General features: G+C 55.5%; 1 protein-coding gene across 2 annotated transcripts in view; it reads right to left on the bottom strand.

Annotated features, from left to right (window-relative positions):
- SH2B2 (SH2B adaptor protein 2) overlaps window positions 1-12,942 on the bottom strand; it is a 60,454-nt gene that overhangs the window by 24,825 nt on the left and 22,687 nt on the right. For both annotated transcript variants that reach the window (XM_051991866.1, XM_051991867.1), the window contains exon 2: window positions 6,843-7,712. In XM_051991866.1, the coding sequence (XP_051847826.1) occupies window positions 6,843-7,682 (840 nt within the window). In that variant the 5' untranslated portion in view covers window positions 7,683-7,712. The remainder of the gene's footprint in view (window positions 1-6,842; window positions 7,713-12,942) is intronic.

Below are 12,942 nucleotides of genomic sequence, written 5' to 3'. Positions count from 1 at the left end.
GAACTGGCTTTCCCAAAAGGCTTTGCGCTGGAGGAGCTGGTGGGCAGTCGGCCAGTGGGAATGAAGCAGCTACGGAAGCCATCGGCCAATGGAGGTGCCCCAAGCTGGAGACCCCTCTTGGGAATGAGGGCAGGAGTGGCCTGAATCCCTCGGCAGAATAGCCAGGGAGCTAGAGATTGCTCTGCTCCTAAAAATCTCCTCAGACACCCCACTGAACAAGGGGCAGCCCTCCTCCTTCCTCCTTCCCACTTCCCCATCCCCACGGACTAAATTAGGAAGGTGTGTTCTCACGGATGGCCACACATACACACACGTGTGCGCACACACACACACACACACACACTCACCAGCTCTCTACCACGTGAGGTCTGAGAGCTTACGGTGTAGGAAGTCATTAGAAAGGGTGGCAGAATCTTCTCCCACTAAATCTAGACAGAAGGCCCATACATAATCCAGAGAAAGGGAGCACAGCGGCCATAGGGCCTCAGGGTTCATGGGTAGATTTCAGGGGACCCATAAACTTAGGGGGAAATGATATCTTTCTTTTCACCAGTCTGTCATCGCAGCTGAGCATTTTCTTTATTATTATTATTATTATTATTAAAGTTTTTTATTTTCAAAACAGATGCAAGGATAATTTTTCACCATTGACCCTTGCAAGACCTTGGGTTCCAAATTTTCTCCTCCTTCCCCCCACCCCCTCCCCCAGATGGCAAGTAATCCAATATATGTTAAACACGTTAAAATATATGTTAAATCCAATATACATGCACATATTTATACAATTATCCTGCAGCTGAGCATTTCCTTCCGTTACGACCATAGGTGAGAAATCGGATTCTGAGTCGGGGCTTGCCAGATGCTGCCAAAGAGACCCACAGCCCAGCAAAGCCCCGGCCCTCCTCTCTTCACCGGCACAGAGATTAAACAGCTCGCCTGCAGTTACACAGGTAGGAAGCACCAGATGTGAAATCGGAACCCAGCTCTCTCTAGATGGGAAATGCCCACATAGAGGGAGAATGTGGTCTCAAGGGCCCCCAGCCTCGGGCTCAGTTATTCTCTCCCCCACGGGTGGGAGAGTTGTCTGCTTCCAGATCTAATTTAAGAAAATGAGGCCTTTCAGGTGACAAAGGTGACTGCCTCTGTTCACAGTCAGCTGCCTCCTAGAGCCTACTCAGCTCCCAGCGGCAAGGGGCCTCCCTCAAGGCACGGAGCTTGCTGTGACGCCTCCCTGGGCCATAGGGAGGGAGGCTGGCTTCTGTTAGCCACCTCTGTCATTGGCCTTGATGTTGGTCTTGTCCCAATTCTTGGATTGGGGGGTAGAGGGACTGCTTGTTTCTTGCAGGGAGGCCCTTTTAGGGTGTGGGAAATAAATGCTTATTCCCTTCTTCCTCTTTCCTCCGTCAGAAAATCCACTATCTCAAAAAGACTTTTCTGCAAAGACTATTTCTTTGGGGCAGGGAGAAAACACACGCAGGGTCAAGCTTGTTCCAGTGGGAAGCGGGGCAGAGGAGGCAACCGAAGAGCACTGTCCAGTAGGTCCAGAGCTGTCTGTCCTCAGAGAACCTGGGTGAAAATCCTGCTGCAGCTACTTATTATCTATGGACACTTGGTCAAATGATTTAAACTTCTAAGGCCTCAATTTCCTTCTCTGTAAGATAAGAAGGATGGACTAGATGGATCTGTATGATATTGGATAAGTCATTGAACTGTTTGGGGACTCAGTTTCCTTCTCTGTAAAACAAGGAGCTGGTCCCTAGCTGGCTCCTGAAATCCTTTCTGGCTTTAGACCTGTGATCTGATGATGGGTAATAACAGCAGCAGCCCCCCTTCTATGGGGGACTATTGGCTAGAGGCCAAAATTAAACAAGATTAAAAAGGATGCTGTCCTTTGGTTAAAGGAGGCCAGTGCCAGATCATGGAAATGACCAGGAAAGAAAACAAGAAGCTTGATTCTGGTTCCATTTAGTCCCCAAAGGCTGTGTGATTCTCTCCACAGATGGGAAATAAAGTGGCTGAAGCTCTGAGATCCCTTCCAGCTCTGACATTCGAAGGATCATTGTAAAGGAAAAGCAAGAGGGACAGGGCAATCTTACGCTCAACCTCAACTCTGACATAGTGGGGAGGCCGGAGTGAGAAAAATCAACCAACAAATTTACTTCCATGATGCTGCTGCACCCTGGTCAGGCTGGGCTCTCCTGCAGGGAAGCCTCCTCCTTGACTTTCAGAGAGCCCACATCTGATCAAGGAACTGAGCACAGTTCCCAATCCATGCGCCACTCCCTCATTCAGTGAGTCGTCCCTGATTTCCCAGCCCACTCAAGAACATTGACTTCTCTGAACTTCTCCAGCCCCATCTCCATGCTCTGCTCCATCATATGAACCGTCTTCTAGAATCAAACTGTTTTTCTTTCTGTCAACTCACCCAGCACCCTCCACCTCAACCCTCCAAACACAACAGGTTTTGCTTTCCCATCACAATGCTCTCCCTGACTAAAATACCTTCCCCGCTCCTCTACATTATTAAAATCCTACCCTGGTTTCTTCACTGGGCTGTGCCCCTAGCCCCATCATCCCTTTCCTGACCACTCCCAGGTGGGGACATCATGACAACAAAAATCCTTTTTCCTGATCTCTAATCCCCAAGTGTCCATGGGATATTTAATAGATACGGTAATGCTTTTTTTTTTTTTTTTGGCAAGGGTTAAAGTGACTTGCCCAGAGTCACAAAGCTAGTAAGTGTTCAAGTATCCGAGGCTAAATTTGAACTCAGGTCCTCCTGACTCCAAAGCTGGTGCTCATCTACGGCTCTATCTAGCTGCCCTACAGAATGCTTTTGTAAAGTGTGCTGTATAAATTATTGCAATATGCCTCACAACAACCTTATGAGATAAGTATCATTGTTCCCATTTTGCAGCTGAGGAAACTTAGACTAGGGCAGATCAAATGAATTACTCAGAGTCACAGAACTGCCAAGTAACTGAATCCAGGTGTTCCTGACTCCTGGCCCAACACTCTTCCCATTATCCAATCTGGCTGCCTTATTTAGCAATACCTGTAATCATGTTATTTCCCCCCTAAATAAAATGAAAGCTCCTTGAAGGCAGGCTCCTTTTTGTCTATTTGCCATCAGCACCTTGGACAGCACCTGGATTATAGATTTTAAATTGGAAGAGACCCTCAGGGTCTCTTAAATTAAATCCCACCCCCTTCAATTGACAGCTGAGGAAACTGAGGTCCTAAGTGACTTGCCCACAGTCACTCAGTTGGCAGAGCCAGGTTTTGTTTTCCAACCCCAACCTCTTCTTCCTGAGCCCTTACTGAGCATTTTTGATGGAGTCACTTACTCTTCAGTGTATAAATACTCTCTAAACTAGACTACAAGCTTCTTGCAGGCAGGGACTGGCTCCTGTGAGTCACGAGGCACCCAGCAGGCACTTAATTGATACTTTGATGAATGCATAAGAAGACTTCAAAGTAACATGATTTTATAACAAAAAAAGATTACAGCTTATGTAAAAAAGCCAATGCTGTCTTCTCCAAGGTAGTCACCATAAAGTTTTACATACATACAAAGTCCCTTTGCTGCAGCTGTTCAGATGCTGGTGGTCTTCCTGGCTGGGAATTTTGTTTAGGGCCGAGGCAAGCCTACAATATATGGCATCAATTCTAGCATCTCCTGTAAAGAGTATAAGACAGTTTCTACCCAAGCCAAGCACAGCCGGAGAGACAAAACTCACAGACATCCTTGAGGTAAAGTCTTTGCCCTGTGGCAGTATTTTGACTTTTGAAGCTGGAAAAATGATCAAAAGCCATCGGAAAAGGACAGTTTGGTGGTGCTGTGGATAGAGCATTGGCCCTACGGTCAGGAGGACTTGAATTCAAATCCAGCCTCAAGTTTGCCTCCAAAAAAAAATCACTGGAAGTCATCCTTGGATACTGGAGTGGTAGAAAGAAAAAGAAACTGGGATTTAAAAAAAACAAACAAGAAAAGGGAATTGTAGATTGTTCTGGAGAATCATGCTATGTCTTCCCTGGAGTAAGTGTGGAAGTGCCCATACCATGGATGAAAGGATGCAGCCTCCTAGGAAGACAGAGCCAGCTTCGGATAAAAGCTCTCATTGGAATGGGGAAGTGAAAATGTTGATTTAGGAGAATGGAAGCTCCTTCCGGGGGCAGGACCTGATTCATGTTTGTCTTTGTCCTTGGCTCCTGGACCAGAGTAGACTGTTAAAGAGATGCTTTTTACATTAAATGAATAGATTTTCTTTGGATTGTAAATGTTCAGAGGAAACAACCTTAGACATCACCTCTTCCCCCTCATTTTACAGATGAAGAAACCAAGACACTTCCACTCCTGGGTTAAGTGACTGCCTAAGGTCGCCCAGGGAATACGCGGCAGAGCTAGGAGAAGAATATGACTGGTTATGAAATGTGACTGGTGAATTGATGCCAACAAATCTTGGTACAACCAGGATCCCAAGGGCACGTGTGGTCTGCTGGAAAAATGGCTGACTCAATTCAGAAGCCTTGTGGTCATATCCCTCCAACGTATTCTCTCGCCTTTGTTTCCTGTGTGACCATAGGCGAGTCACCCTATATCTCTGCAAGCCTCAGTTTCCTCCTCTTTAAAAGGGGGGGTATGAAGAAGATGGACTCTCAGCTCTAGAAATATGGTCCTTTAAAAGCACTTAAAATAAAAGATTTAGAGCTAGACCATCTCATCTTACAGAAGAGGAAACTGAGGCTCAGGGAAGTGTGAAGTCACACAGGAAGTAAGTGGCAAAAGCGAGACATGAATTCTAATCCTCTGACTTCTACTTCTAAAAGATGCTAATGATGAACACAGATTTCTGGGGCAGAGATACCTCCGTAGATAAGATCCTATTCCAGTCTAGCTAAGAGGAGGCAGCTTCTGTGTACAGGGATCCCGCAGTCCGGACAGACAGACGAGACATGAATGCTCTCCTCACAAGACCAGTGTATAGTGGAGTAGTATAAATGCTCCCCATTTTACAGAGGAGCCTACTAAGAATCCCAAAGGTAGTGATTTATATGAGTCATCTAGCTCAGAAGGGCTGGAGCCACACTGGTCACTCAGGCCTGCAGATTCCAGCTTCTTACTGAGCTGAGCACACGCCCGTGAGTGCCACGGCATTCTCTCCCAGCACACTCAGCTAGCTGGGGCTCAGCCCACCCTCCACCTGGGCCCTCCAAGAGCTGCTCCCTCTCACCCCGCTCTTGTTTCAGAGAACAGAAGCTAGGAAGATGAGAAGGACTGAATAGAGAGCAATCCGATCCCTGCCTTGTTTGACAACACCCAGCATTCCCTGCTGTGACAAGAGGCTCCTCCTGCCTTCACAGGTGGCTCCAATAGGATCGACGCCAAGCATCCTTCCTGGATTTACTCACCCAGAACGCCTTCCTCCCTGCTCCCATCATGCCCTTCTTTCTAGTCTCAGTCCAGAGCTGTCTTCCTTGTGTGAGCCCACCCTATGCCAAGTTCTCCCCCTCACTAGTGCAGCCCCTTCAGTTTCCCCAGTATTGTCCCACGCCCACTTCTTAGAAGCGTGCCTCGTTATTTAGATTCCCTGGCTGGGAGATCCCTGCAGAAGTTTTTCTTTTCCATTTCCTATCCCCATTCCTAAACCATTTATTCACTCCTTCAGCCACTCATTTATGTATTCATTCATTCAATCAGCCATTCATTCATTTAGTCATTCTGCCATTCCTTCCTTACTTCATTCAACCATTCCTTCTTTTTTCCAATCAGCCATTCATTCATCCATTCCTTCTATCTTTCCTTCCTTCTTTCTAGCACCCCTTCTTTCGTCCCTCCCTCCCTCCCTCTCTCCCTTCTTCTCTTCCTTCCTTCCTTCCTTCCTTCCTTCCTTCCTTCCTTCCTTCCTTCCATCCTTCCTTTGTTCCTCCCTCTCTCCTTCCCTCCCTCCCTTCCTTCCTTCCTTTCTTCCTTCCTTCCTTTTCTTTCTTCTTCCTTCCTTCCTTCCTTCCTTCCTTCCTTTCTTTCTTTCTTTCTTTCTTTCTTCTTTCTTTCTTCTTCTTTCTTTCTTTCTTTCTTTCTTTTTCTTTCTTTCTTTCTTCTTTCTTTCTTTCTTTCTTTCTTCCTTCCTCCTTCCTTCCTTCCTTCCTTCCTTCCTTCCTTCCTTCCTTCCTTCCTTCCTCCCTCCCTTCCTTCCTTCCTTCCTTCCTTCTTTCCTCCCTCCCTCCCTCTCTCCCTTCCTTCCTTCCCTTTCTTCTTTCCTTCCTTCCTTCCCTCCCTTTCCTTTCTTCTTTCCTTCTTTCCTTCCTTCCACCATTCATTTAGCCATTCAGTCAACAAGACAGAAGGAGATTAGAGCAGAACCAAGACACTAGACTGGGAGTGAAGCTCCCAGAGCTAAAGACCCACTTTGGTCACTGGCCTGTGTGATACTGAGCAGGTCACATCCCTCTCTGGGCCCACCCTTCATCTCTAAAGATTTTGCTTGTTTTCCAGTCCATGTACATAGAATAGTCCCAGATCCAGATCTGGAAAGGACTCGGCATCAGGATGGTCGGACTTCATCAATCTGTTTTTTAAGCATTAAGACAGATTTCTCTGCTTCCCAGAGTGGGGGAGGAGAATCATCCAAGAGGGCCAAGGTAGTATAGCTCTCAGTCCTTGTCACCAGCCCCCATTCATCCACTACACGGCTGGACACCAGCCCCATGGCCCAAGTGGGACCCTCGGCTTCCCTACCCCATTCCCTCCCTTTGCGTGGCAGGACACCAGCACTCCGGAGCTGAAAGGGCCCAAACCCAGCCAGCCCCATCTCCTCTCCCCCCCCCCCGCTCCCCCTCACCTTGGGCGGGACGTAGAATTCTAGGAGGAAGCGCTCGCCCTCCACCTTCACGGCCTTGCGGAGCATCAGGCGGCACTTCTGCCACTGGGAGCCACCCACGCAGCTGGAGTCGTCGGCCACCATGTAGCGCAGCGTGCCCTCCCGCTGGATGTCCGCCAGCTCCACCTTGGAGGCCGGGCCCCGCGAGAGCCGCAGGCGGTGGGCCCACTTCTCCCGGGGCTCGGCCGGGGGCTCCCCCGCTCGGAGGCCGGCAGGCTGGCCCGCCTCGGGCTCGGGGGAGGCGCGCCGGTGCCACATCTCCTTCACGCCGTCCACCACGCACAGGCTCATGTTGCGCAGAGAGAAGCCCTTCTTGAACCGCGGCTTGGCCGCGGCGCGCAAAGACACGTCCTCCGAGCTCCGGGAGTGGCCGTAGGAAGAAACCTTGTGGGCCTGGGCCTGCTGGGCCTGGCTCAGGTAGCGGGCCGGCGGCGGCCCGGCCACGGGGTCCATGCTGTCCAGGGACTCGGTGGAGGTCTCCTCCCGGCAGGGCAGCGGCCCGCGGGCATTGGGCATGTGGCAGGGCTGGAGCCCCACGAAGGGGACGATGTTGTACTTGGTGGGCGAGTCGGAGACGAAGACCCGGCTCACCTCGATGCTGAAGACGTCCAGGAAGTTGGCGGCAAAGTGGTGGGAGAAGGAGGCCTCGGCCCCCGGCGTGTCGTACTGAGGGTTCTCCCGCAGGAACCGGCAGAACTTCTGGGCAAAGTCCACCGCCGCCGCCTGAGCGTGCAGCTCGCAGAACTCCCGCCAGTCGGGGACCTGGGAGGAGGTGTCCTGGCAAGGGGCATCACCATTCATGGCTCACAGCCCATTCCAACTTCTGGACAGCTGCAGGGGCAGAAGGAGGTGAGTTAGGGGGCCCGGCACACAGCAGGCGCTGCCTAAATGCTTACTCCCTTGGCTACCTCCCTTACAGGTTCAGGAGGGGGGCCGGGCAGGGAGGAGGAAAGCCTGTGCTGAGGACCACCGGGAAATACCCGCTCCAGATGCCCAGGTCTCCTCGGCCCACCCCGGCCTCCTCAGTGCACCCAGGCCTCCTGGGCCCTCCCAGGCCTCCTTGCCCACCCAGGCCTCCTCGGCCCGCCCAATCCCTCCCGACAGAACCCCGTTTCTTCCCTCTCGAGCCCCTTGTGCTTCTGGATGGCTGCCTTTCTGGCGCATCAGCAGCTCACTGGACTGGAGCCGAGGGCGACCTTGCGCAGCCTCAGGTCTGGGCACGTGAAGCCCGAGGAAGTGACCCATCTCACGTGGGCAGTAAGGGGCAGATTCAAACTCAGGTCCCCTGATTCAAACACTTAAAGCTGAGAGGGAACATAGAGGCCTTTGCTCCGGCCCTCGGTTTACAGATGAGGAGAGGCCGGGAGAGATCAAGGAGCGGACTGGAAGCAAGTGGCTGAGGTGGGATTCGAACCCTGCTCCCGCTGCTCTCCGGGACCGAGTCTGAATCCCCTTCGGCCCCGTGAATCCCCTGGCAGATCCCGGCACAACAGACCCCTCGGCGGCCGCCTTCTCCCCCCGGCGCAGACCATCCTCTGGCACCTCTGGAAGCTTCATTTCTGCCTCTTCGCCTTCTCCCGAGTCCCGCCCTGGCTACTCGACCCTGAGGAGGCTGAGGGCGTCGGGGTGAGGGCCGGCCCGGCCCCTTCCTCCAAGCCCCGGAACTTCCGAGGGCACCGGACCAGCCGCTCCTCGCCCCCCCACCCCCGCTCCCTCCCCAGCCCCTCCCCAGACACTGCCTCTGAGAACAAATAAGTTAAGCAGCCACTAATATATTATTAGCACCCGCTCAGGCTGAGCTGGCAAGGTTGCTAAGTGCCTCCAGGCAGCAGGGAACTGGTGCCCAGAGACTTTCCTTTTCATTACACGAAGCCTCCCCTTAAACTCATCCTCTTCCCCTGGCAGAGAAGGCGAGGGCGGGGAGCTCTGCAGGCCCAGGAACAGCTGGGCAGGGCAGGGCTCGCCCGGCTCCCAAGGTGCCAGGAGCGGCGAGTGAGCGCCCGTCCCGTAGCCACCTGGGAGGGGACGGCCAGCCACCGACTCTCCACCCACCCGGCGTTTGGAGACGCCTGTCATCCCTGGCCACCAGGTTCTCTGGGGGGACTGGCTGGTGCTGGGCCCCGGCACTGGGGAGAAGGAGAGGGATTCCTGCCCCGAAGGAGAGGGTGCTGCCCCACCCTGCGCACTGTCTGCATGGCACAGGCTGCCCGAGCCCCGGACAGAGAAGGGATCCCTCCGCACGTCTGCCAGCCTCGACCCTCAAAAGCTCTGAGCTGAAAGAAGCAGAGCAGCGGCTTCCTGCGGGGCCGGGGGCATCCTCCACAACCCCCAGCATCCCCCAGCGTGGATCCCTCCACCCTCGAATCCTTGGGAAGGGCAAGCCGCTCACTGGGCAGGGAAGCTGTAACTGGAGCAAAGCTGCCTGAGGAGGGGGGTTTGGAAGCTGTCCCTGCGTGAGGGATAACCGAGTCGCTCCCGACACCGAGGGGCTTACCTCCCAGCGGGGGAGATTCCACATGTGGGGGCGGCGGCCAGGAGGGGATCCGGGGTAACTGGCTGAGAGCTGAAGGAAGCAGGGTCTCTGTCTGAGCGGATTTAGGACAGGATTTAGAGCCTGGAGGACCCTTTGGCATGAGGGGGTGAGAGAGAGTTGTAGGAACCTGGATCCCCGGCCTCCCGGCTTGGAAGGAGAACTAGCGGACAGAACGCTGGCCTTGGAAGCTCATCTTCCTGAGTGTGACCCTGTTTGCCTCAGTTTCCCTCAATGAACCAGAGAAGGAAATAACCAACCACACTAGTGTTTTTGCCAAGAAAACCCCAAATGGGGCCACGAAGAGTTGTATACAACCGAAAGGATGCCTATCGAGCTGGCCGTGATTCAAAGCTACTCAGAAAAAAGGAGCTAGGGCAGAGGAACGGGATGAGACTGATCAGTCTGTCAAGAAGCACGTATATCAGTGCCTACTATGTGCCAGACCCCGAGGGTGCAAAGGTGAACGAATGAGCCCGTCCTGGGAGAGCTTGGTCCCCCGCCTGCCCCCGACGGCAGGCTCAGGCTCGGGCCCAACAGGACGCTCTCTGTGAGGTGCTTAGCCAGGGCCTGGCACACAGTAGGTGTTGCTACATGTTTACTCCCTTCCGCGTGACCTCTGAGTGCGCCCCCTCCTCACCCCCGAGGGCCCGGACAAAGTCCTCGAGGAGGAAATCCCCAAGCTCCCTCCCTGCTTTGGCCCCGTGCTCTTCCTGTCAAGCCCCGCCAGGGCCAGAGGACATCGTGTTCTCCCAGGGAGCTCCAGCCAACGAGTTAATTAAAAGCAGCGTGTGAAGAGCCAGTTTTGTGGCGGCCGAGCTGCCCTCGGACGGACCTGCTGCTCCTGAGGCTCTAAAAAAATATGTTTTTAATAATCAATTGCTATTGATTGAGTTTAAATCAGCAGAGCCGGACACCAGCTCCTGCGGGAGACGCGGCCGCCCCCAGGTGCCACGAGCAGCCGCTGCCCGGGAGGGACCCTTGCAGATAGCTCCAGGCCCGGCTCCCACCAGTGATGGGCCAGCAGTCAGGCGTGCCTTGGGGGCTGCCTGCGGACAGCGCCCCCTGATGGACAGGGGGACTAAGTGCCCCACGCAGGGGGACAATCCCTCCTTTCATTGCAGGGCCCGTCCTGATGACAACCTGAAGCCTCTTCTTCCCGGCCCAACCAGCGGCAGGTGGGCACCTGGGCACCCGGGGCGGCTCTGGGCCCATCATCCGGGCCTGAGGACGGCCATGGAAGGCAGTGGGAGCCCCCGATCCGTGAGACCGAGTTGGGTGATGGGAAGTAAGGAGAGTGGGTCGGGCCAGATTTCCGAGGGCCTTGGACCCGTGTTTCCCTGGGAAGATGAAGGCGCTGACTCTGGACCGTGACCCACCGGATGCCATGACTGCCCCCCCCAAGGAGAGAAAGCGGCCCGAGCCGGAGCGTCCCCAAGGTCACCCCCCCCCCGGGGCTCCAGCATCCGAGCTAGGAATAGAACCCCGGAGGCTCCTGCCCAGGCCGGGCTCCTCGGGCCCAGCTCCTCCAGCCCAAGTGCGGCAGATCCGGTTAAGAACGTGTTGGCTGCACTTCCAAAGAAGGACCCGTAGGGAGCAGGTGGCTGCTTGTCCGGGGGCCAGGGCACAGCCCCCAGCCTGACCTGGCGCCACTGTAACCCCCCCACGGGGGGCGGGGGCGGGGGGGCCGAGGGCAGCTGCAGGCCACCCCGGCCAAGGAGCCTGGAGCCAGCAGAAACCAGAGCCCCGGGGGACAGGTGGCCAGAGCCGCCCCACCCCCGTGCTGGGGCAGAGGGAACGGGAGGACGAGGAGGAAAACAAGAAGGGATGTGGGCAGCTGGCGGGCACCACGTCCCCCTGAGGGGGTCTTCCCCGGAGAATGGGTCTGCAGGCTGCTCACACCATCGGCTCTGCCCCTGGAGGAGCGGCCGGAGGAGAGCAGGCCCGGGGGAAGCTGGGCGGGCGAGGGCCCGGGGAAAGCTGGGCGGGCGAGGGCCCGGGGGAAGCTGGGCGGGCGAGGGCCCGGGGAAAGCTGGGTGGGCGAGGGCCTGGCCCTCTTGCTCCTCCCATCCTTCCCCGGGCTCCCTTCTCTTCTCCAGCATCACTCGCCCCCTCAGGACACATCCCCCCAGACTGCCCCCAGAGGCCCCCTCCGGCTGCCGGGGTCCCTGTGCCTCCCGAAGGGTGGGGGGTGGGGGTGGGAATTCAGAATTCAGCATTTGACAGGGAGAGAGAACACAGATATTGACTTCTGGCCAAGGCAATTGTTTCCACCAACAAAAGGCCCTGAGCTGAGAGGAAGTCAGCAGAAATTAGCCAGGCCTCCATCATCCCTGCCCGCCCCCACCCCCACTTCGGGAAAACCCTCCTGCCGGAGGAAGCCTCTCGGCCTGTGCCCAGAAACACCCCAGGGGCAGCCTCGGCTCTTAATGGAGCGGCCGCATCCATCCTCTTGAGGTTTCCTCTGAATCCACTCCCGGGGAGAAAGGCGGGAGGTCGGGCCCAAAGTACTAAGTGCGGGGTGGATGGTCCAGGCGGCCAGAGCAGGGGGGCCGGGGCTTGGGAGGGTCACGGGAGTGGGTGCAGGCCCTGGGTCGGGAGCTTCAAATGCTGACAGAACCGCAGGCTGAGAGCTGGGAGGGACCACCCGAGCCCCACGTTTTACAGGGGAGGAAACTGAGGCAGGAGTGCCCACCTCCTCAGAAAGCAGCTCTGCTGAACCAATTAAAGGCACCCCAAGCTTCTGAATGGGGCGGTGGGGGGACTCAAGCCAAAATACGGTAGAAAAGGGTTTGATAAGTGGGCGGCTGTTGGGGGGACTATGGGGAGAAGCCGTCACTGAAGGGGCCGGGCCCAGCCCCGTGGGGGAACGGACCTGCGTCTGGGCTACGGCCGCCTCTAGAGAAAAGACCCTACAGTTCCCCGGAGGGAGGGCGGGCCTCCCGGAGCCCATCCCTCAAGCAGAAAGCTTTGTGACGAGGGAGGGTGTCAGAGCCCTCGCCCCAAGGCCCAACGTTGCTAAGCAGAAATGAGCCCAAAGGGGAGATCCCCCATCCCTTCCACTCCGGTCAGCAAAGACAAGGGCAGAGGGCCAGCAGCTACCAGCCCGGCCAGCGCCGCGCCATCCCCTGCCCATGAAATACTTGGCGAGGATCTCCTGGGGACCTACTGTGCGCATACGGATCCGTCGTCATCCCCGTCTCCCCTAATGCACTCGCTTTGCTGGCCTGGCTTCCTGAGGGGCGGCTTTGGCTGGCATTTATCTGGCCATCCTCCCACCCCCATCTACTTTGCCGGATCATCCGTCAGCGTGGGGGCCGCTAATGGCTCCGTCCCCCGTCCTTCCCTCCGCGTTCCCTGGCTCCCGACGACCTCATCACTTTCCGAAGATCGATGGCTCTCTCTGCAGCTGGCTCCCCGGCCGGGCCGCTCTCTCCTGAGCTACTCGATGTCGCAGCCAGTTGTGGGAATCTCGGACCCAACAGGTCCCGCCGAGAGCTCCCTCTCTTCTCCCCACTCGCCCCTTCTTTG

The sequence above is a fragment of the Antechinus flavipes genome, chromosome 4, assembly GCF_016432865.1.
Source record: "Antechinus flavipes isolate AdamAnt ecotype Samford, QLD, Australia chromosome 4, AdamAnt_v2, whole genome shotgun sequence".
NCBI lineage: Eukaryota > Metazoa > Chordata > Mammalia > Dasyuromorphia > Dasyuridae > Antechinus > Antechinus flavipes.
This window is presented reverse-complemented; position numbering and strand designations above follow the sequence as displayed.